The sequence below is a fragment of the Macrobrachium nipponense genome, chromosome 8, assembly GCF_015104395.2.
Source record: "Macrobrachium nipponense isolate FS-2020 chromosome 8, ASM1510439v2, whole genome shotgun sequence".
Taxonomy (NCBI): Eukaryota; Metazoa; Arthropoda; class Malacostraca; order Decapoda; family Palaemonidae; genus Macrobrachium; species Macrobrachium nipponense.
In genome coordinates this window covers 33795252-33821251 of record NC_087203.1, presented here as the reverse complement: position 1 = coordinate 33821251, position 26000 = coordinate 33795252, and the positions used below count along the sequence as shown (strand labels likewise).

At 39.3% G+C, this 26000-nt stretch overlaps 2 protein-coding genes and 1 pseudogene across 2 annotated transcripts in view; 2 read left to right on the top strand and 1 right to left on the bottom strand.

The window, feature by feature from the left end:
* The window catches only part of LOC135222661 (origin recognition complex subunit 5-like), a 91780-nt gene that overhangs the window by 12695 nt on the left and 53085 nt on the right, over positions 1-26000 (top strand).
* LOC135222660 (superkiller complex protein 2-like) overlaps positions 1-26000 on the top strand; it is a 63006-nt pseudogene that overhangs the window by 12531 nt on the left and 24475 nt on the right.
* Positions 1957-24936, bottom strand: LOC135222659 (origin recognition complex subunit 5-like). The gene is given in 13 exon segments (XM_064260803.1): positions 1957-2601; positions 3286-3398; positions 3847-3969; positions 4551-4682; positions 14368-14449; positions 15645-15784; positions 17474-17604; positions 18455-18556; positions 18559-18606; positions 18609-18642; positions 22310-22428; positions 24249-24420; positions 24850-24936. Coding segments are annotated over 13 exon segments (1326 nt in total). The 5' UTR covers positions 24934-24936; the 3' UTR covers positions 1957-2555.

Sequence of the window (26000 nt, the reverse complement as noted above, 5' to 3'; positions counted from 1 at the left end):
TCTTCCGTACTCTCCGCAAATTCTTCCTCCTGCGAAGAAATATCTTGAAAACCAAGATCCTGCTGATTCTCCAATCAGAGTCCTTATGCAGCTGCTGTTTAGAAAGTGAATGTGGCACTGACTCCCTACAAAACTCCTCTCTTCCTTGTCGAGACAATGTTTTGACTTGCTGCCGCCTGCGGTCCTGCGTCCTCCTGAACGTATGCGTCCACGCTGCGTCCATCACTTCTCCTCTTGCGTCCTGCGTCCTGAACTTCGTCCTTCTTACAGGACGCACTGCGTCCTGGATCGCGTTGTACGTCCTGCGTCCTCTTGGAGGACTTAACGGGAGAGACGAGTCCTTACGTCTAACCGAAGGTTGTTCGGGCTTCTCCCATGATTGCACAATTTACTGCCAATCTCTGCTGCATATCCCGCAGCACTCCTTCGTCCCCGCCTCCTTACGAGAACTCCTGATGATGAGGAGATCGAGGACGCACCGGGCTCACACGAGGCGGCGAGCGAACTTCCAGCCGACGTGAAATCCTCTTCCTTTTGATAGGGATCATCTCTTCATCCTCCGATGAAAAAATCTCAGGGCTACTCCACCCTTCCTGGTCGAAAGCCCTTTCCTCCTGTGAAGAGGACGGACAGTATGACCTCTTGAGAGGACGCGATACCTCCGCGAATCGTCTGCTCCTTCCCGAGGCCGAACTATCCGAAGAGTAACGGCATTCCCAGTATCGCCTTTTCTATGGCGTACTGCATCAGCCTGGGACGTCTCAACAGGACTGCCCGAAGGGACGCCTGATCGCATGTCAACCCCTCTCGCCTCCCTTCGACTGTCGACATGCCTTCTCCCTTGGGTCTGGGAGCTTGACAGAGGTCTAGGTCTAGGAGCACGAGAGAGACGATCAGACGCCCCCTCCACAACACTGTCACCAAACACTTCCACTTTGTCCGTTAACCGTTTAATTTGGTCTCCCATGGACGCAAGGGCAGCGAACACTTTCACTATTTGTGGATCCGTAGTATCCTCAGATACAGCAACTGGAGCAGGAGAAACCTGGGGAAAAGGTGCTACATCTACATGTGAATGAGCTGGAGAAGACACATGCAAGGAATCATCCAAAGGTTTACTCGAAGATCCCGATCTTTCACTCCTAGATACAGATCTTCTAACCCGATCTTTTTCCAATCTCTCCACATACTTCATAAGAGCCTTCCACTCTTTCTCATTCAGACACTGACATTCATTACACCTATTGTCCCACGTACATACAAACTCACGACACTTCTTACAAATAGTATGTGGATCTACCGATGATTTCGGCAGTCTCACCTTACACCCTTCTTTCACACAAACTCTAAACATACTTCCTGAATCAGACATACTAGACAAATTCAAAACAATTGCGATTGCCACTCTAACTTCCTGAATACGATACCAATATCCAAAAGTCAGATAACGAGCAGGAAATTCCAACAGAGAACCAACAACGATGTTGCCGGTTCGGCTGGCAGAGAAAATCTGAGGAAAACGGGAATAGTTCCAAGTACCAGCGCCACGGGAGCGGGGTGGCCATCACCTGAACTACCAGTGTACTAGCGGTTGCCGCGAGTTTTGAAATTCCTGCCAGTGCGTCAAGAGGATAAGCTATATATATACCTGCCAGGTAAGTGTCATGCATAAAATAGTCGATTATGAAAATCACTTACAAATGGAATGAATATAACAGCACAATAACTGGGAAAAAAGGTAAAGCCTGGAAAGCACACAGTGCTGTGGACCCAAAAACTTAGGAGTCACACAAAAAATGAGAAACAGTGGTTACCAGACAGTGAATGGGTCCATTTCACATAGAATAAAGGCTAATTATAATTAATTGGTATATAACAACATACATGAATATGTAAATATATATGTAATTATATATATAGTAACATATAATCAATCTAGGTCATTAATACTATTAATAATCTCAACATTTTATTAGAAAATGGCTATTATCATAAAAAGTTAGAAAAGTTTCAGATGAGTAATTCACTACTCTTGACATTTAGATTTTAAAACTTCTTAACTGTAATCATATCTAATATAACAGGAAATATTCAGGTGGACTTTTGAAATTGGGTTAAAGGTACCTAAATACACATCTCCAAATCATATTATAACAACAAGATAAAGGGCAAAATTCTTGTTATACAATTTGTAATTTTCAAGAAGACTCAATTTTCAATAAGCAAGCACCATTTAAAAATTCCAATTGTGTTCCAAAGTGAATGACAAGGCAATACTGATAGGTCAGAGGATGATTTATTAATATTTCTGCAGTCACAGTATGTTTTGATATATAAACATGTTGATTATTATAAAATGTCAATACATGTTGATTATTATAAAATGTAAATACATGTTGATTATTATAAAATGTCAATACATGTCCATAACTGTAACTATTCGTTAAAAAATAATAAACTGCCCATAAAAACAAGAGTCAATTTACCTCAATCAATATGTTATACAAAAACAGACACCTGAGGAGGGAAGTTTCAAAGACACAATGGGCTCTCCCTCAAGCAAAATCATACAGGTACTTTACAATGTCAAAACCAACAGTCCTGAAATATAAAAATTTAGCATTAATCATTAATGTGCAATGTTAGGGTCCTAAACATCATATAAAATTAATATGAAATGGATAAGTATAAAACCTCTCAAGCTTCCACCCCAACTTTAAATTCTGAATTATCATTCTCATACTATCACTATGGAATAAATACCAAGTGCATAAAAGAAAAATGGGTGCAAAATTAAAGAAAAAATACAGTAAGCAATACTGTACAAATATCAAGTCTTCATTGCAAACACAGCTCACAAATAAGAGAAACAAAAAGCTAAACAAGATCGGTTTACAGATGAACTTGTTTGCTCTCATTCATTTTCACTATCCTTCAGTGAAGATGAGGACAAAAGGATAATTTCAAAAAACAGCGCTTCAATACAAGTTCTGATGCTGATCCATGACACAATTCCTTTAAAGAACCATCTCAACTAGGATCTCTCTACCTATTGAACAAGCATGAACACCCACCCTCCCCCCTCCTTTTGGAAGACAATTTTATTATATGCCTTTAAAGTCCTGCACTACGTACATGTGTGTCTACCTATTGCATATTTTTAAAAAGTATGTCATCAGCAAAGAAACACAAGTAGGCATTAAGATAATGAGGAACCTGTTCCAGTCTATAGCAAGAAAAGTAAGCTTTGTCTCTGGAAAACAAAAATGAAAAACTTATACAAACCTTGCAATCCCACGTATGAAACTTAAGGAAACAACACACTTGTATTTAGGAGCATCCAGCTGATCATCTCCTCCAACTTGTGTTAATAATTTCAATGTTACCAAAGTAGAGATCTGCAAAAATGGTCACATTTCTAAGTATCTAATGGAAATCTACTCGAATTAGCAAACATGAAAAAAGTCACAATAGCATGAGACTTACAATAGAGAAAAATCCAGTTATGTAACTGTATAAATATACTTTTAAAGCTATACAAGGAGCTTTAGAGAATTTGTATGATTCCCCTTTTCAATCAATTTAAAAAGGTAACCATACTTATTCTTGAAAGCTCTGTATGTATAGTTTTATTTTGAAGTATATTTGTACAGTTACATAACTGTGGATATGTTTCTTCATTAGTATTAACATAATTTCATGAAACTAACAAGTAACGGATATCTCCTTCATAATGATTTGCAGTTATAATGAAATGTCATAAAAGGAGTGATGTGTAATCGTTAACTCCTGCAGTCAAAAGAAATGTAAACAAACTTTTGAGAATTTCACAGCAAAATCACTTACCTGAGAAAATATGTTTGCTGTAGGGGTTACTTTATCTTCAACAATAGAGTAGAAAATTGCCATTAATCGATCAAGAGGGAATGGTTTGGGTCCCACCAACTGACTGCTAGACTTCTCCTTGGCCTATGAAACAGAAAATTCAACCATAAACATAGCAAACTATAACATGTGACACATTGGGTTACCTGCAATCAAAAAAAATAATCTCCATAAATGGCATGCTTGACAGCATAATAGGTATACTTTACTCAAAGTAGCTCAGAAAAAAACAATCATGAAAGGAAGGCTCTCCTGTTGGATAACCGAAAGGTACTTTAGTAAACGCTATCAGTACCTAAGCACTTGGAAGTTTTAGAAACTCTGCTGAATCAGACTGACAACTGAAAAAGTGCAGCATTAAGTTACATTAATACATGAGATGACACCTAACAAATTCTACATAGTCCCTCCAAGAGAAATATTTGTCATCTAGTTCACACATACAGCAACTACTTTTTATAAAACAGTAAAGCAGAGGAAAGTGTATATCGAGCAATGACAACACATTCTAAGTACAGATTACTCACCATCAAGTACTTTCCATGCTTATGAAATAAACCCCCTAAAGAGGTGTACAAAAACTCTTTCACAAACTATTACTTCAGAAACAGAAAATGTTGTCTTCCAATTACTTAACTTTCCTAAGAAACTGAATAATTTCTCACCTTAATCATGGCATGAGTCTTTCTCTGCTTTCCATGGTGTTTGACAAAAAATCTGCGATCAGTTCTTGCAGGATTGTAAGATGCTAAGTAAGCTGCAATCAGCAAAAACTTGGAATAAAATGGTAATTCCACCTGTCCAAAATAAAACCATAACAGATCAATCCAGTAATTGTGTTATCCCATTTAGAACATTAGCAGTAGTTAGTATCAAAACACAAAGCTCTAGTTAAGGGGGCCGGCCGGCTAATGCCATTCTTTAAGGACAGGACTTTGATATTCATACCACTTAATAAGGTGACTTGGGACATCTCCAAACCGCATATGATTTTCGCCCCTGACCTTCGGTTTTGTGACACCAGGGCGATTTATCCCAAAAATAACCATTTTTCTAATTCTATCTCCTCCCTTGATATTTAATATTACGACCTGGGATTACTACCATATATAGACTTGATGTAGACCTCCAATCAAATGAGTTTTTTTTCTAAGTCTTTTTTTTTGCTAGATATGAATTTTTCACTATGGTAAAAAAATAAACCCTATAAATTAGGAAAACAAAATTTATAAAAAAAAAAAAAGACGAAACAAAAATTTGAAAAAGGGGCTTCATTTGATTGTTCTATAATGTCTTTCTGAGTTATATACCAAATTCCAATGTTATAACGACAATATTAATAAATGATATTGTTATGATACAATAAAGTTTCATACATACTTACCTGGCAGATATATACATAGCTATCGACTCCGTCGTCCCCGACAGAAATTCAAATTTCGCGGCACTCGCTACAGGTAGGTCAGGTGATCTACCGCCCTGCTCTGGGTAGCAGGACTAGGAACTATTCCCGTTTTCTAATCAGATTCTCTCTTCCACCTGTCTCCTGCGGGGAGGCTGGGTGGGTCTTCAATCGTATATATCTGCCAGGTAAGTATGTATGAAACTTTATTGTATCATAACAATATCATTTTCATACATTCAACTTACCTGTCAGATATATACATAGCTGATTGACACCCTTTGGTGGAGGGCAAGAGACCGCTAACTAACTGACTAGACAGGTAAACAACATATGTTGTAGGTATAAATAAACCTTAGTTCCTACCTTATCAGATAGAAGACTTCGTGGCTACTGCCCAGGAGTCTGCTTCATCTCAAGAGCCTTAGCGAGATAGTGATCTGTGGCCAAGAGTTCTTGCTGGTCTGTCGATGGGGTCTTATCCACTTACTCGGCAGAGCCTAACTGGCGTTTGTCAAGGGGTGCTAATCCGCTTATATGACAACACGCCTTCTTTAAGGAGCACACAACCGATCCCGATCACCCGATCCTAACCCGTGTTAGTTCTAAGATTGCTAAGAGTCATCCCCAAACATCTTAGCAAACAACCACAAACTCGAAACTCATACATACAAAATCAAAATAAAAATTTTGTACCCCTCTAATAGTCAGCTGTCACTCGATTTCCTAATGAAGCGAAGTGAAGGCCGCCAGTGCGACATCTGACACTCCCATGCACAGGAAACACGAGAACACATCCGACAAGAGGGTTACGTACAACATATTTAAGGATCGGTGCTCTCTCCTTTACCCAGAACCGTCTGTGCTGACACAACGGACCTAAAGAAAAACATTTCTCATACGTTACTCGCACATCTTTTAAATAATGAGATGCAAATACTGAGTTGCATCTCCAATAGGTTGCGTCCAAATATTTTTAGTGACATATTTCTCTGGAACGCAATTGATGTCGCGATGCCCTTACCTCATGAGCTCTTACTCTTAATAGATTAAAAGAGTCATCTGGGCAGTTCTTATGAGCCTCGGTAATTACACTTCTAACAAAAGAAAAAGAAGGCCAAAGCATTTTTAGACATAGGTCTCTTGGGGTCTTTCACCGAGCACCAAAGACCATGTTGTGAGCCTCCCAACCGCTTCTTTCTGTCCAGATAGAATTTCAGTGCTCTAACTGGACAAAGTGATCTTTCTATTTCTCTGCCTACTAGGCTAGTAAGTCCTTTTACCTCAAAACTCCTAGGCAGGGATTCGAAGGGTTCTCGTTTTTGGCAAGAAAAAGAGTCTGGAATGAACAAATTGCAGAATCTTCTTTGAAACCAACTCGTGACTCAAGGGCGTGCAACTCGCTGACCCTTTTAGCCGTAGCCAGAGATAGAAGAAATATACACTTTCTAGTGATATCACGGAATGAAGCCGTATGAGGTGGTTCGAACTTTTCCGAGGATAGAAATTTCAGAACCACATCTAAGTTCCAGCTCGGAATCCTAGGCTCTACTGACTTGGACGTTTCAAAGGAGCGGATGAGATCGTGCAAATCTTTATTATTCGTCAAGTCTCAAGCCCCTGTTTTCTAAAGACTGACGAAAGCATACTTCTGTATCCTTTAATTGTTGGTACAGAGAGATGTGACTTTTCCCTCAGGAAAAGAAGGAAATCCGCAATTTCGGTTACAGAGGTATTGGAAGAGGACAGCTTCTTCGACCTGCACCAGTTTCTGAAAACTTCCCACTTCGATTGGTACACTCGCCTAGTAGATGATCTGCGGGCTCTAGCAATTGCGCTTCGCCGCCTTGCGAGAAAACCTCTCGCTCTGACCAATCTTTCGATAGTCGAAAGGCAGTCAGAGCAAGAGCGGGTAGATTTTGATGGTACCTCTCGAAGTGGGGTTGTTGAGCAGATCTATCCTGTTTGGAAGAGATCTGGGGAAGTCCACTGTCCACTCCATAACCTCCGTGAACCAAATTCGGGATGGCCAATATGGGGCTATCAGAGTCATTCTGGTTCCCTTCGAGGCCACAACTTTCTGACTACTTCCCCCAGAATCTTGAATGGGGGAAAAGCGTACACGTCTAGCCCTGACCAGTCCAGGAGAAAGGCGTCTATAGCATAAGCCCTGGGATCCTCTACCAGGGCGCAAAATGTGTCTATCCTTTTGGAGAGAAACGTGGCGAACAGATCTATCTGTGGTTTCCCCCAAAGATACCAAAGGGTCTGACAGACTTCCGAGTGGAGGGTCCATTCTGTAGGAAGGACCTGGAACCTCCTGCTCAGTCTGTCCGCTCTCACGTTCTCTCCCCTTGAACAAATCTCGTTAGAAGGACCACATTCCTTTGATTTGCCCAAATCAGCAGATCTCTTGCCAGTTCGTATAGGGCGAAAGAGTGAGTTCCTCCTTGTTTCTTGACATAAGCCAAGAGCGGTCGTATTGTCGGAGTTTATCTGAATTACTTTGTCTCTGACTATCTGCTCGAAGCTCCTTAACGCGAGGTGAATCGCAAAGAGCTCCTTGCAATTTATGTGCCATGACACCTGCTCTTCCGACCAGGTGCCTGACACTTCTTCGGACCCTAGAGTCGCACCCCAACCTGTCTCCGAGCGTCTGAAAACAATGTCAGGTTTGGGTTCCGAACTTCTAAGGATACTCCTCTGTTTTTTCTTCCAAGGGGGTCACCACCACCTTAACTGTTGCTTTACTTCTAATGAGATTGGAAACGTGTCCGAGAGCTGTCCTGTCTTCCAACTCCAACTGCTTCTCAGGAAGTACTGAAGCGGACGGAGATGCAGTCTTCCTAGAGGAAAAAACTGTTCGAGCGAGGAAAGGGTCCCCAGAAGGCTCAACCATTCCCTCGCTGAAGTGCGCTCTTTCTCTAAGAAGTTCAATACTGTGGCACAGCCTTTCCTTACTCTCTCTTGAGAAGGAAATACTCGAAAACCCCGAGAATCCATCTGAATCCCCAGATAGACTACGTTCTGGCTGGGGACCATCTGGGATTTCTCGAGGCTCACGATTAATCCTAATGTCTTTGTCAATTCAGGAGTTTGTTGCCAGGTCCTCCAGACACTGCTTTTGAGACATGGCCCTGATGAGCCAGTCGTCCAGGTATAGGGAGACGTTTATTCCCTTTCATGTGAAGGGTGTTTTTGACACATTTTTCATCAAGTCTGTGAAGACTTGGGGAGCCGTAGACAGGCCGAAACACAGGGCCCTGAACTGATAGATCCTTCCCTCGAACATGAAACGAAGGTACTTCCTCGACGAATGGTGAATCGGGACGTGGAAATATGCGTCTTGAAGATCTAGAGACGCCATCCAATCTCCTTGACGGAGAGCTGCAAGTACTGAGGCAGACGTTTTCCATGCTGAACTTCTGTTGTTGTACGAATTTGTTCAGCGAACTTACATCCAGTACTGGTCTCCATCCCCCGAGGCTTTCGCTACGAGAAACAAGCGATTGTAAAACCCCGGGGAGCTTTGATCCAGTACCAGCTCTATTGCTCTTTTGTCCCACATCTGCTCCACCATTTGACGAAGAGTATCCATCAGAACAGGGTCCTTGTATCTGGCTGACAGTTCCCTCGGTGAAGTTGTCAAGGGGGGTCTGTCCTTGAATGGGATATAATAACCCTTCTTGATTACTGACATTGACCAAGGATCGGATCCTATGTCTTCCATGCTCCCGCAAAGAATTGTAACCTGGCTCCTACAGGTGTCTGGAGGAAAGATTTATCCTTTTCCCTTCTTAAAGGGACGGAAGGCAGATCTTCCCCTTTTTTCAGTTGATTTCCTTCTGACGATGGATCTAGCCTGAGCGCCTCCTCGAAAGGGCTGCTGTTGTTGAGTTGGCTTAGATGCTTTCTTTTCCTCACTAGCCACAGGTCTATTCTTCCTTGAGGATTGCCTTAAAAGATCCTGAGTGGCTTTCTCAGTTAGCGAAATGGGCAATGTCTCTCACCAACTGTGAAGGAAATAAATGCTCAGAGAGAGGCGCATACAGCAAAGCGGATCTCTGCGAAGGAGAAACGGCCTTAGTGAGAAAGGCACTATGAACCGCTCTCTCTTTAGTATTCCCGCACCGAAGAGGGAGCACACTTCCGCCGATCCATCTTGAACCGCCTTATCTATGCATGTAAGGATGCTATGCAAAGTTTCAGGGCTTAGTTGTTCTTTTTCATGGGACTTCTTAGCAATGACCCCAAGGGACCAATCTAGGAAGTTAAATACTTCTAAGGTAATGAAAAAGTCCCTTGAGGAGATGGTCCATTTCCGAAAGACCCCATGTTGCTTTTGCTGAATTCAAAGCATGTCTCCTCGACGAGTCTACGAGACTGGAGAAGTCCGATTCAGCTGAAACGGGCAGAGACAATCCCATGTTTTCTCCGTTTCGTACCATATGCCTCTCCTGCCCCTTAGTTAGCGGGAGGCATGCAAAAGATCGTCCTTCCTAACTCCTTCTTAGTCTTGATCCAGGAGTCCAGAGATTGTAAGGCCCTTTTCATGGATATGGCCGGCTTCATTTTCAGGAAAGACGAAGACTTGTTGTGCCTTCGTACTTGAAAATAGAGAGCGAGGAGAAGGAGGAGCGGCTGGAGTTAATGCATCTCCATATTCTTCTAAGAGGAAGAGCGGAAAGAACTTTGTAATTCGAAAGCCCTTCTCTGTTAGTAACTTCGTCCTCCGAGACGTCATCTAGATTAATAGGATCGGAAGGAGAAGGCTCCCTTCCCTCCTCTGTCTCCTCTCTTGATTTCTTCCTTTCCGAAGAAGAAGCACTTCTATAAGGAGATGGGCTAGGAGTAACTCTCTCCTTACGTTTAACATTAGGCGAGTCACGTATCACTGCTCTACGCCTGTTAGACTCCTGTCGGATGTCAAGCTCTTCACGAGGAGAATGCGCCTGGCGTTTAGCAGGAGTATCTCGCTGGACGAATACTCCCTGATGGCCTGGTAGGGAGTATCCTGTTTGGAATACTCCTGGCGCCTGACAGTCGTTACACTCTTCGAATACTCCTGCCGTCTGGAAGGCGCATCTCGCTCCAAATACTCCTGGGCGCCTGTTAGGAGTATTAAGCTCAGAATACTCCTGGCGCTTGGTAGGCGCATCGCCTTTCGAATACTCCTGGCGCCTGGTAGGAGTAAAAAGTCCAGAATACTCCTGGCGCCTGGAGGAGTATCGAATGTGGCCAGAGTAATCCAAAGCGCTTGGCAGGAGTATCTCTTCCCGAATACTCCTGACCTACGGAAGGCGCATCTAGTTCCGAATACTCCTGAGGCTTGGTAGGAGTATCGCTCATGGAATGCGCCTTCGAATAGCAAGTATATTCGCTTAGCGGGCGCTATACTCCTATCAGGAGTTCTCTCTCCAGTTGGCTCTTGTTGCTTGGATGAAGATCTGGGCCTAGAACGATCTACAGTAAAGTCAGGCTCTTTGCGCCTACTTGGCGCCTGGCTCCTAGTTTGGCGCCTGACGCTTGGTAGGAGTTACTTCCTTTCCCACATCTCGCCTGCCTAACGCACCGCTCCCCCCAGAGATGGCCGCTTGTGCGACAACTCCCCTGGAGGGTTCGTCGCGCCCGACAGGAGATCGGTATTTGGATCTCTTAATCGGAAGCCTGTCATCCTTTTTACGAGTAGGCTCCTTAGAAAGTACTCCTACCAAAGACGCTATTTGCTCCTGTACATTCATCAAAAATTCTCCTGGTCGAAGGCTCATTCGAATCAGGAGAAGGAGATCTGGAAGGCGCTCGAGAGTCTTTTCCCTTCCAAGGATCTAAATCCTTTCTAGCTTTCTTGATTACCGAAGGCGCCTCCTCTTCAGAGAAGCGTTCGGGGCTAGAATTAAGCTCAGGTTCTTTCCAGTTCCTTTTTAGCGGACGTGAAAGCTTCGATTCCTTCCATCCTCTTCTCGGAGAAGGCGAACTAGAAGATGAAAAGCACCCACGAACGGAACGCTTTTTCTATAGCTGTCCCTGGCAGACTGAGATGTATACGATTCTGCCGGAGGACGCCTGATCATTGGGGATTCCCCACGACCCCCGTAAGGCTTTCGACTTTCCTTCTCCTCTGGGCCAGGGAGCTTGGAAGAGGTCTAGGCCTGGGAGCGTCGCAGGGACGACCAGACGCCCCCTCCACTACACTGGGGACACCCTAACATCACTCGAGAAACCACATTCACTTCTCTTACCTTCTAATGCTTCCATTTTCTCTTGCATTTTTTGAAGAAGGGAAGCTCCGAGTTCCGCTATTTCTGAGGCGGAATCAGAGGGATAAACTTGTGAAACGGGCTGAAATAGAATGGGCATAATTAAGAGAAGAAGAAGAAGCTACAGAACTACTAGACATTTTCCGGCTTTTGTAACGCCTTCCTCTCTCTATCTTTCTCTAACTTCTTCAAGTAAGAAGTCAGATTCTTCCATTCTTGCGCACTCAATCTCTCACACTCGTTACACGTATTCTCAATTGAGCATTCAACCTTTCTACAACCACTGCATGTAGTGTGAGGATCTACTGAAGCTTTCGGAATCCTCACCTTACAGCCTTCATTCACACACACTCTGAAGCTAACACTAGAATCAGACATATTCACGAAAATCCAAAGCGAAGTCCAAAAACCAGTCCACGATAGCGAATGCCAAACAACGATCCAAGTACGTCACCAAAAATCAGTCGAAAGATGATCAAAAGCGTTGTGAAAAAAGAATTCCAGTCAGGAGGAAGTAACAACAATGTTGATACTACCGACGACAGAGAGAATCTGATTAGAAAACGGGAATAGTTCCTAGTCCTGCTACCCAGAGCAGGGCTTTTTGTTTGTATGGTGCTTTTACGTTGCATGGAACCAGTGGTTATTCAGCAACGGGACAACGGCTTTACGTGACTTCCGAACCACGTCGACAGTGAACTTCTATCACAAGAAATACACATCTCACTCCTCAATGGAATGGCCGAGAATCGAACCCGCGACTAGCGAGTTGGAACGCCGACACCATACCAACCACGACATTGAGGCGCTTTCCCAGAGCAGGGCAGTAGATCACCTGACCTACCTGTAGCGAGTGCCGCGAAATTTGAATTTCTGTCGGGGACGACGGAGTCGATAGCTATGTATATATCTGACAGGTAAGTTGAATGTATAAAAATAATGATTATTATGAATGTATATTTCTTTATTGTGTATTAACAAACCAAAACTATTTTATTTATAATAATTTAATCATAAATGATGATCCCTTGGCTCATATATCGTAGCTTGGGGCACTGCGTCAGGCAAGACAGGGCACTCCTTCCTACGCAACTCTCTCTCTCTCCTTCACTAACTCGGCTTATTACGGCGAATTTTCTTCTTCTGTATGTTAGCTAGATGTTTTCCTAGTATTTTCCGTTTTGGCATGATGAAATTCTTGCCGAAACAAAAATAAACAAACGTAAATGCAAGAGAATGTCAAGAGGTGAAATTCGAAGTTGTACTCTCTTTTTTCAAAGACAATGTTAATAAATCATGATTATTATGAATTTCATCTTCCTTTTTGGGTATTAATAAACCAAACCTATGTTATTTATCATAAATTAAGATCCCTTTGCTCAAAGACCGTAGCCTGGGGGACAGTGTGACGTGTGCTTCAGGCAAGACAGGGGCGTTTACTTACTACGCAACCCTCCCTCTCTCTCTTCAATAACTACGGTAAGATCGCATATATTATGATATTCTGTAATTATATTAGAGTGAATTTTCTTCGTCTTTATGTTAGCAAGATGTTTTCCTTGTCTTTTCCTCATTGGCATGATGAAATTCTTGCCGAAACATAGATAAACATATGTAAAAGCAAGTGAATGTCAGAGGTGAAACTCGAACGTGTAGTCTACTTGAAGTCTGTGATCGCACTGAATCATGGTTCAACTTGATACTCCCCTCTGCGACCCAAGGAATCTCTACAGATGCCATTTCTCACAATTTCTTTGACAATAATTATCAAAATTTACGATAACAGAAGAAATATTGCATTTTCTTGTACGGATAAATGTTTTAGGCTTATTGAGTTATGTTTACTAATTACCCTGTAACTACGAAAGTAAGAGGAATTTTGACGAAATATTTTGTATACTTATTCTCAATTGCCACATGAAGCTCCATGAATTTTTTCATGACTGCATTTTTCGCCCTATACCCCCATATATAAGGGTTCTGGCCGGCCCCCTTAAGATGAGAAAAAAGGGCTTCCAACTTACTGACGTTCTTTGTTATTCACAGATACCAACAATTCCTTGCATACACAATTTTTTATTAATATTACCAGTTTTCCAGCTGGTACTAGAAGATTTATCCTAAAGTTAAGACCGAAGGTTTGTTGCATATATGAACAACTTGAAATTATCATATATCATTACAATTGCTAGACAAAGAATACAAAGTAGGGTCAAACATTCAATAATTCCAATCATTTACCTCAACTTTTAAGCAAGTTACCACTTTTTACCAAACCCTACAACTACAAATATCATATCCATATTAGGTACATTCCACGTAATGATGCTCATGAAGGTGAGTTTTACCACTTCAAAATAATAGTGTACCAAAAATACATAGAGAAACCACTACCAAGCTGTTTTGTGCTAAGTGGTTCAAGTTTGTCAAACTTTAGGTTTAGCTAAAATGAGAGTAAGACGTTCCCAAAACTTAAACTATGCAAAAGATACACTTATGGAGTGCACTCAACTGGTTGAAAAGGCATGAACATACAGTCTTAAAATGTTAAAGTTTACTTGTACATAATAATATCATGTAATTTAGAACTACTATATAATTTTATGATAGTCTATATGACTCAGACGTCTGGAAGAAATAATCCTTATTATTATTATTATTATATATGCTATCTATATGAACATATCAGGCATACCTCTATGTTTAGGTAACTGTCTTAATACAAACACAAGCACATGACAGCATATATTGCTATCTACTGAATGATGCCTTACACTACAATTTAAATTTCAAAAGTAAATGAGCTTGCAATAAAATTCTTACCTTTGTCCCACTTGATTTTATATGTGGAAGGTCGTGAGTCATCCCACTCTCCGTTAGCTGCTGCATCCTTTCAAACTGAGCACTGAAAAAATACAGATGCATAATATTTCTTAAAAACTTAAAAAATAAATACAGTAGTTCATGAGACATTATACACACTAATTCCCACATCAAAAAGTGGGGGGAAAATTTTACATACTGCACTCAAAACATCCATATTGTCGGTAGGTTTTGTATATGCATAATATATCTACAAATGTTCATAACATGTATAGTATTAAATTTCTTAACATTTCTTTTATGCAGTAAATTTGCAAGTTAAAATCAGCAAATCAATTCCCACTACAACAAAGAGCATTATTATTCTTATCAGGAAGTTTAGCCAACAAATTAAGTGCCTTCCTCCTCGTCTTCATCACCATCACTATCCCTAAGCTAAGGGTCTGATTGCAGCAACAAATCTTCTCCAGCCATTTCTGTCAAAAACAGATTCTCTGCTAAACCCTTCTTCTTGTTATCGCCCCTCACTTTATCACACCCTTTAACCCTTTGCCTTCCTCTCAGTCTTCTAATCCTAACAGGTTCTATCTAAGCCTTCTTTACTCATCATTATCATATTAGTAATCTTTACCAATCCTGCACTTCTAATTTTTTCATTTTCCAGCCTCTTATGCACTGAGATCTCAAAAATCCACCTCAGCAACCTTATCTCTGCTCCAGGTCCTGTTCCTCCTTCTTTCTTAATGCCCCTATCAAATTCAACAAATGAGGCATTTTTTATGATAAAAAAATCCAAATATTTCTCTTCACTAATGATAAATACCTGCACACTCATTATTGAAACAGCAAAAAAGGAACAGAAGCATGAAACTATTAGCAGGGCAAGGCCTGTCCATAAAAGAACTCGTCTTTATTCATTCAAAACATCAAGTCAACTGTCCAGCTTACTGGGCAGGTAAAGGTTTCTTTACAAATTTATAAAAACTTTTATTGTTTAAAGCAAACTAAAAGTTTTTTCTTAACAAAATCTTTTACATTCATGCAAAATAGCAAACGTTTTTACATGAAGAAAACTTCTACAAAGGTGGGAAAGCATCTAAAGCAGAATACAAATGAAGGTCCTTATTCCAGTAGGAACAGAACTGCAAAGAATAGATATCTATGGTTCCAATTTACCCTCGGACAATATAACAGACTGTCTTTAAAGGTCTTACAGAAATAAGTTTCTTTAACACAGTACAACATAATCTTATAAATGAATGAAAGACAATCCCTACCTAGATACTTCTCGAAGATACACTGAATCTAAAGCCTTTTTTAGGTGTGGTTCAATGTTCCTCCATAATTTTCGAATGTCATCTTCAGTAGCTTCACCTTTCTGAATGGGCTCACAGTAGGTTTTGAAGTGCAACAGGACCTGTTCCAAGAGGAAAACAGAAATTTGGCACTTAAAACATAAAACAGTGGTACTCTTCTTACAATAAATTTTAAGCCATATACGACAAACTCAGAAGTATTACCCAATGATATACTAATACCACAAAATTCCAAATCTTCAAATGAGTCATCAAACCGGACAGTGCAAAAGTTAAGTAAATTCCACGAGAGAGCACAACACTGTTACAAAGCTGGTAAGGACATTCACCAACTCACTCAATTTAAAGTCAATATTTCGTCACAGGTTGATTCCAGTCAAAACTGAATGTAAAATAAGTTTTATATCAAGAGACACAACAGTATTTAAAGACTGGATACATTACTATAATTCTGCAAATGTTGTATTGCCCGTTTAACTTCGTGTACCTAGCAAATTGCAACTTATAAGAGCTGAAACTGACACCAAAGCACTGGACTCTTATTTAAAGTGAAGGTCACAGCCACTACAAGTCACAAGCACTACTATATTTGTGTACACTGTTGGAAATTTTTACTTCTTGCACTATAAGCAGTCTTATTACATGAACATACTGTATTATACCTGGATAAACTTCTGATTAACAGTACTTACCATGTAATGCTCAGATGTCTAGTAATAAGCCTTTCTGGGATCTTTATCTTTTGGACAATTTGATTTTACCCAGCAATGGTAACTACAGTTTAGATCATTGTAGGAAAGTATCTTGAATGGCAATCTTTCATAACTTATATTTCAAAAGAAAACTTTCTAAACTGTCAATTTTGCTTGCCTCCATTGGATATTGCCACTTGCTTTCCAGAGCACCAATTTCATTATGATGAGGTGTCTTGAATTCAAACTACCCAGTACCAGATGTCTTTCCTTTCTTTTCCTTAAAACTATGAAATATTCTTGGCAGTTACTGATGTTGATGTGCATACATTTAAGAAAAGCTGTGAAGTGCCTGGGACCACAGCCATAATGTTATCACTTTGACACATTTATGCATACATACTGGCTCCAATGGAGCCATTCATACTTCATATTCCTGCTTGTAAACTTGATTTCCATTTACTTTTATTCTCTCCACCAAGTTTTTAACTTTTTTCATATTGGGATTTTATTCTTCATAAGCTTGCCTTGCAATTTATAGCCTTCCTACATTTTTCAACAAGAATTTGTTTGTTTGTATGGTGTTTTTACATTGCATGGAACCAGTGGGTATTCAGCAACAGGACCAATGACTTTACATGACTTCCAAACCACAGCAAGAGTGAACTTCTATCACCAGAAATACGCATCTCTTATCCCTCAGTGGAATGCCCGAGAATCGAACTCACGGCTACCAAGGTGGCAGGCCAAGACCATACCAATCCAACGTCACGGCCACTGAGGCACTTATTTTCTACATAATGTTTGTGCATTGTTTCAAGGATTTGCATCATTTTCAAGCAATATACTCCATATCTTCACTTCTAAATGTATACTGACAAAACACATGGTAAATGATGGAAAATATTATCCTTACAAACCAAAGATCATGAATCAATGAACTGCATTAAATGAAATAAAAAGTGTAAAAAAATTTCAAATTTTTAAGCATGACAACACTATACTTCAAACCACATCCCTGACATACTTCAAATAGTACCACTTTTACTCAGTGCAGTCAGTAACAATTCATACCCAAAAATATCGGTAGTAACATACCTGATGTTTGAGTTCTGTTAAACTCTTTGAGGCCAAGTAGAACACACTTAAAACAATGTTGACGTAAGTTTTGTAAAAATGACTAGAACATGTTGATGGCTGTCCTTTCATAAGAATTTCAACCAATTCATCTGCAAAAAAGAAACATTTGAAACTATCAGAAAATATACATTAGTTGAAAATGCATCCCAATAATCTTTTACCCTTTTCCAATTTCCCTACAAATAACTAATTACAGTTAATTTTATTTACTCATTTGATCTACAAAGAATCACAATCTCTTACATTTTTATTTTACAAAAAAAAAAAAAAACATTTCTTCATAATATATGATAACACTATTAAAATCTATGACAACAATATGTCAGCAAACAGAGCAATGTAAGTGGATTGCATATTAGTTGATTTCTAAGCATATTGAAATCTATATAAGAAAAATCAAAATAGAAATAGGCTACTAAGAAATCATGCAAGAAAGTTCAAAGGATGTTTAGTCCTAGAATTATATCCTGTGCTTACATTACACTATATGACACATAGATAAAAGTGGGCATGGTCCCTCCAGTAAACTAGAACATAATTGTGGATGTAGATTAATGAATAACTATTGCACTAGCATTGTGGAAACCACCATATACAAGCAATCCTGACACATGCACTTATGCTGCAGTATCAATCCCTCCTGAACCTCCTAATGCTGTGAATGTGGTGATACCTAAAATACTTTAATGACACTCCAACAGACCGTTAGACTTAGCTCATCCTTCAACAAGTGCTTTTTCAAATTATGTTTGTTGTGTACACTTCAACTTCCTAACTTGCAATACCAACTCTTCTCTCAGTAGTACTATGATCCAAGGTTTCTCTACCTTTTGACAAAGTATTAAATTCCTCTGCAGCATTTACGCATCGTCATTTATACAGTCCTTTGTAATATACATCAGTAGTATACAAAAATTATTCCATCAGTATAAACTGTACCTTTGGTGTACTGAGGGAAATGATAAACAATTGGCTCCATCATCCCCGTAGATGAGCGAAATTTGTCAATGGCCAAAGTTGAACAAAATATCACAGTGATATGACATCTCCTGCCAATTCTTGAAGTCGGCAGAATGCAGGGAGAATGTGGCATCACAGTCTCTCAATCTTTCACAATTTTCTATCACCTGTAATAAGAGAAGCAACCAAATTAAAAACTGTACCCCATCTTGTTGTTTTTTTTTAATGAAAGTATGTATAATTCTCACAAAAGTAATATGGCTAATACATACAAAGGACATTCAGTTTTTATACAGAAAAAAAAAACATTAATTTGCAGATGCTTGTGTAGGCATAACCAGTCCATGCATACTCAAAATGAAGTTTTTATGATAAAACAAAGTTTAATGTATACTTACCTGGCAGGTATATATATAGCTATATTCTCTGTTCCACCTGGCAGAAATTTCAAACTCGCGGCAAACGCTAGTAACCTATTAGTAGTTCAGGCAACCACCACCCCGTTACCGTGGCGCTAGCGCTAGGAACCGTTCCCAATTTGGGCCAGATTTTCTCTGAACCCTGTCTCCTGATGGGGAGGCGGGTGGGAATTAAATTATATATACCTGCCAGGTAAGTTTACATTAAACTTTGTTTTATCATAAAAACTTCATTTTAATGTATGACACTTACCTGGCAGGTATATATATAGCTGATTGACACATTTGGAGGTGGGTCAAGGACAGCAACATTCTTAGAGGTATAAAAATATTATTAAAATAGGTATTAAAAACTCCAGGTTCCTTACCTGCTAAGGTAGCTGACTTCATAGGTCCTGCCTCTAAGCCTGCTTAAACCTTAGTAGCTCTCAACAAGGAAGTGTCCTGTATGTTGAAGAAGCTAAGACTGGAACTGACAACTGGACGTGACCAATGTGTTGACAGAACCTTACAGCCCTCTATGCACGGCATTCAAGCTAGTAACAGAACATTACCTGAACTACACACACACCATCACCGGATAATACTAACAAGACTGAGAAAAGTACCGCACACTTTTCTCAGACGACCAATAAACACAAACACCATCACCTAACTAAAATCAACTAGCTTAAAAAGAAGGTTATGGGGTAGTAACTCCTTTGCCCAATACTGTACCAGAGGACACGTATGGACCTAGCGTCTGACAATTATCAAAGGTTGTCTGAACGTCCCTAAGATAATGAGACGCAAATATTGAATTAGTTCTCCAATATGTGGATTCAATAATTTCCTTGAGGGCTAAATTCTTTTTTAAAAGCTAATGAAGTCGCCACTGCCCTGACTTCATGAGCCTTCACTTTCCAAATACCAAAAGCTCTGCTCTTCACACAACATATGAGCCTCTTTAATTAACTCTCTCATGAAGAAGGCTAGAGCGTTCTTCGTCATGGGTCTACTGGGGTCTTTAATGAACACCACAGAGCATCAGACTTCCCTCTGATAACTCTTGTTCTTTCTATTATAACACCGCAACGCTCTCACTGGGCAGAGAACTCTTCTTGCTCGTGACCCACTAACTCAGCCAGACCCAAAACTTCAAAGGATCTTGGCCAAGGATTTCACAATATTTGTATCGTTCGCCTCCTCCGATACAGCAGCGGGCGCAAGAGATACCTGGGAGAAGGGAAACTACCAATTCTACATTAGAAGGAGCTGGAGAGGAAATACATTCACTCCTTTTACTCGAAGAATTTGACTTCTCACTACGAGAAACAGATCTCCTTACAACGATCTTTCTCAAGCCTCTCAACATATTTCATAAATACCTTCCATTCCTTCTCTGATAAATTCTCACATTCAATGCATCTATTCTCCCAAGTACACCACATTCTCCCTACACTTCTTACAAACGGTATGAGGGTCGACCGAAGCTTCGGCAATCTTACCTTACACCCCTCTTTTACACACACTCTAAACATACTTCCAGTATCGACATCTTTAAAGAACAATCCAAAGCGAATGCCAAGCTAACGTTCCGAGTACAATACCAAAAATCCAAGAAAAGTCAGCAACGAGAATGAAAATTCTAGCAGGGAACCACCAACAATGTTGCCGGTTCGGCTGGCAGAGAAAATCTGGCCCAATTGGGAACGGTTCCTAGCGCTAGCGCCAAGGTAACGGGTGGTGGTTGCCTGAACTACTAATAGGTTACTAGCGTTTGCCGCGAGTTTTGAAAATTTCTGCCAGGTGGAACAGAGAATATAGCTATATATATACCTGCCAGGTAAGTGTCATACATTAAATTATAAGAGTTTTTAAAGGCCAAGTGAGAGATCACCTGCTATTATGGGTCTCCTATCTTATTCTCTACAATTCTATTCTTTCCTTCATCTTATCACAATAAACTATCTAGCTTGCTTAGTTTTTAGTCTTAATCTGGCATCTCTCTTCAAGACTGTTTTATGAATGACTTCAGCAGAACAATGAAGCACTGGAAAACAGAAGCACTAATCTTACTTGTAAGAGAATTAATTACATTAACAGAGACTATGGTAAAACACAGCAAAGATATCTCATGAATCTCAGGTCAGTTCTCCATTTCACTGACTAACTAATCTACATATAAAAGCTTTGAGGTCTACAATGCAAGGAAACAAACAAGCTTAGGTACTGGTAAGGGACCTTACTAATTTAAGAGATCTTGCAGCACTTCAGGTGAATTTCAAAGGAATCAACAAGAATTTCAAGGTGCATTTTGGGACTGAGGCAACTCACTTGAGGCAAGGCCTGCTAAAGTGGAGGCTACAAATCCCTCAACATCAGATTTCCATTATTAAAAAAAATGGCTTACCAGACAATGAATCATTTCTAAATGCTCACATGATTCAAACTTGTACCATGAAAATGACAAAAAATTGGATTAATGGGAAATGACCAAATGGAACAAACAAAAATATAGAAATTAATGCAGTTGGGAACCAATGGAATGCTGCTAAAGGCCAACTTGATTTGAAGGAATCCCCAAAAAACTCTTCATAGACATCTTCATCCAATAGTGAAACTCCACCTTGCACTCTTATCAGTGGATGTCAAAGAAAGATAAGAAAGATGAATTTGCCTGGATTTGGGACAGTGTGAGTCTTCTGCTACACTTCAGAATAGATAGGGATGGAGAACAGGTCCCCCTTAGTACAAAATAAATGAAAATTATAGCCAAGAATAAAAATCATAATATCACTAACATCATTCTGACACATCATATGAGAAAAAAGGTGGCAACTCTGGACTTCTAAAGCATGCAGCAGAACATTGGACCTGGTACTTAACTACCACAATCTACACTGATGGATGAAATCAATGAGCACAAGGGATTCTTTTGGGCCCCAGTTCCTTTAAGAAATATGAGAAGTTCCATCTGGCAAGAAAGTAATGTGAGGATTAAGATTATGGGAAAGAAGAGAGATAATGCCTATGCCAAGTTGGAAAGGAGTGCAGTCAAGACAGCCAGAGAAGTAACTATAGTCTATGTTTGACAGTGGGCCAGAAACTCACAGAAAAACAGTAAGTATAAGAAAACTGCAAAAGTAAGAGTCAAATGCCCAGCAAAAAATGAAAGATAGTAGATGCAGGGGTGAGAAAACAAAAGCAAAGGTTGGAGAATGCCGGTACAGCATTAATATCTATAAATATTTAATGACTTTTCACCCTGAGAAGGGTTGACTCCAAACTTTCATATTAAAATTACAAAAAATTACATTGGAAATCAATATCGTATATAAATTAAGTCAATAAGTACAGTGCTAATTTTAAAAGCCTGGTATAATTGCAACAGACCTACAAGAATACTTCAGGATCTATTATCTACAATACTTACTATTGCCATTCGTGGCTTCCCAATATCATTATTAATTACTTTAAGGAAGTGAATAAAATCACCAAAGTTATCACAAGATGCATATGAAGTATATCCATTACCAGCAGATGGAATTGTTCCTGGAAAAAAATAAAAGGTACTGTAATTATAAAACTCAGTACAAAACCATCCACAAAACAAGGTCTCAGTTGCTATATGAAAAGTACTATGTGTAGACTAGCGATATTCAAAGGATGAAATAAAAACCAATTCCTTTCTAAAACCAAATTTTTAAGATTTTCCTATCCTCCAAATTTTAAAGATTTTCCTAACCTAACATCTAACCATGCCAACTTCACATGGGTAAAGGCCTTCTACAGATTTGTATGCTGTATAACACCTCAGCAAAAGCAAAGTACAGTATGTAAGAGAACATAATTCACAGGCATCTGATGCTGATGCAAAATAAAATTACGTACCTATGACTTGTCTACAATGTATTTAGTAAATTTTCGCACAAACAGCTGATCAAAGGAATGGTCTGCACTAAGCAACAGGCATGGAATATACAATTTAAAAATATTTTGTTTCACACATACAAAATTTATTCACTTATGCCTCACTGCTTTCCCTCACACTAAATGCAAGTAACATGTGCACATACATATATACAGTGTCTTGTAATGACACAAAAAGCCAGAATATTTACAGCCAAACCAAAGCTTATTCTTATTCTCAAACCTAGTCTCAGCAATTAATTTTCTAACTAAATTTCCCACAAAATCTTCAACAACACTGCCTGAAAAAAGCTTGAACACATGCTCAGAGATAACAGTAGAATTTAAATCATAGTCCCCTTACATTCTTACCTAAGAACAAAAATGGCCTGATCAATCTAAAGCTCAATACTTAATCTGTGACTTTAAGAGGCTTCACCAAACGATGTTACACACCTAAAGCAATTATCATCCTTAGGGACAAATGGGAAACTAAGGATGATACATGAGGGAAATGGATTTCAAAAGTTTGTGAGCACAGAATCAGGATTACAACCCTTTGATGTTTGTTTGTATGGTGCTTTTACATTGCATGGAACCAGTGGTTATTCAGCAACAGGACCAACGGGTTTACGTGACTTCCAAACCACGTCGAGAGTGAACTTCTATCACCAGAAATACACATCTCTCACTCCTCAATAGAATGGCCGAGAATCGAAACCGCGACCACCGAGGTGAGAAGCAAACACCAAAACCAAACCACGCACTGAGGCGCTACTTATGAGAGAGATCATTTCATTTGTCTGCAGCGCTAGACACTCAATCCTAGATCATCTCGTGAGCTGATACCTTTCCTCTATGTGGAACCTAAGATGTCCTTCATTCACTCATAAGGAAGCTACAACTATCCTATTGCTATGCTGTTAAGCCGCTGTGAAAAGGGCTCAGACGGATTTCTCTTGAGTATTCAGTAGACCACATGAGAACTCTTTATCTTTTAAGTTATGCCTGCAGCCTACACCATTTAATGTGGCATAAATTACACTTGGAATGCTAAATCTATTTAAATTCAAGAGTACAGACTGTAATCTACAACTGGTAGAGAATGGTTGAAGCATCCCTCAACAAATCAAGGATTATGTTCCCAGGCTGCCATTACTTTCATGCCCACCTGCACCGATAATGTTGTCTTGCTGAGTAAAGAAAAATGCATGTACAGTAAACTATTTGTTCTGCAGTTTTGCCCTAAAGATATGGTTCAATGACTGGGAAACAATGCCTTGTTATTATACAAACTAGTATACTACAACCTGCTCACTACACTGTACGCCAGATTACATTATTTGAGCTTGAACTCTTTCAAAGCTATTTTGGGGCAAAGTAATGAACAAAACATTACATACACTTCTTGATCCATTTTGTCATAATAATGCAATACTATAACACTGGACTAATTCACTCACCACTAAGATTGTTTAGTATGGTTTCATATATAACCTTTGCTGTATAAAACTCTATACAATTAACATGGCTAATAATGACATTCAGTTTTTCTAAGACAGACTTTGTTACTAAGGTCTTCCCTGTTCCCCGGTGTCCATACAAAAATAGACTGCAGGGCAGCAAACACTCATCCTGAAGAAAAAGAAAATATGTATAATGTTAAATGATTTATAAAAAATAAATCACAAAAATATTCAAGCATTCATTGCTTTAAACTATCAGTTAATTTTCAACCAACAAAACTTGCACATTATAAATTCAACAGTATATTCAGCCAACTGCCATGATCTTCAACAATACAATGACAATAATTCACAAATGATACAATTTTCTTGGTTTGGTAAACATTACTCTCTTGTCATCAACATCCATTAATATTCAATATGTTCTTTTTGGCAAATAATTGAACAATTCCAGTAGTACACTGGAAAACCAGACTTATACATACTCAGGAGGCAATCGTAATATAGGAAGCAATTTGGTATTATCTCAATCTAGAAAGCAATGGTAAAACAATTTTACTGATATATTTAGTAATAGGGACGATATAAAATCCCTCACCTCTCCCAGAATGTTCGCCAAGAATTGAATCTGGTCACGCCTGCAAGGTATTTGAGTTTGTAGATCAGATATTATATTTTCCATTTCTGTGAACAAAAAGAAAGAGTTCTGCTGAATGATAACATTGAACACCAATTTCCATTTTAAATTTTTTTTTTTTATAGCATTGTAATACAGAGCATAGTCATTTGAGCTCAACATTCATAATATACTAGTAATATATGTATACTATAGTATATACAGTTTAGCTTCTGAATTTGTTTTAACATAAACAGATGCAACTAAAAAATATGAAATATAACTAATGTAAAAAAATTGATATGTGCATTAAGACTGCCACTATTCTACATAGCACATAGTTATTTAAAAAAGATGATGAACTTCTATTGAAATGACTAAAATGTGCCAAGATTCATGGTGGGATTGCAATGACAAAATTGTCATTACAAATGAGAAAGTTCCTGATAGATAAGATACAGTGTGCAAAGGATAATAAAAAAAATCAATGAAACTTCACTGCAATTATATAACACAGACTTCAAATTTCTCTCAAAAGCAATCAAAAAGGGATTTTGACGAAGGAAAAATCTATTTCTTGGGGAAGACCTGTGTCGCCCGGTGAAAAGTTCCTGTAGCTGACTTTTCTAAGTATAAATAGCTTCTAAATATACCAGAGAAAAAAGCTAGCATGGTATGCTGAGGTTACTACCCTCGTGTGAGCACCCAAAGGGTGTCGGGTATAAAGTACAAGGCGAGTGGAAGCCACTATTCACAGGTTTTCTGCCAATTAGTGTATTATTTTATTACTATCATCATCATCATCATCACAGGCCCCGAAAAGGTATTAGCTTGCTGGCCCACTTCCACAAGACAGAATCAACAAATGTTAAAAACCAGCAAACTTGTTCACAGAATTTAGTGAAAAAGGATTATTAGAATACTACTCAACTGATAGTTTCTCTGACCTTTTAACCTTGGGCTACTATGCAGATGAAGACATTTTTAACCAGATGGACTTGTAACTAAGCATCCTACTAAACCTTAAATAAGCATCCTACTAAACCCACTTTTAGGGCTAATATGCAGATAAACAATCTCTTAACTACATGGACTTATAACTATGCATCCTACTAAACCCACTTTTTCTGGGT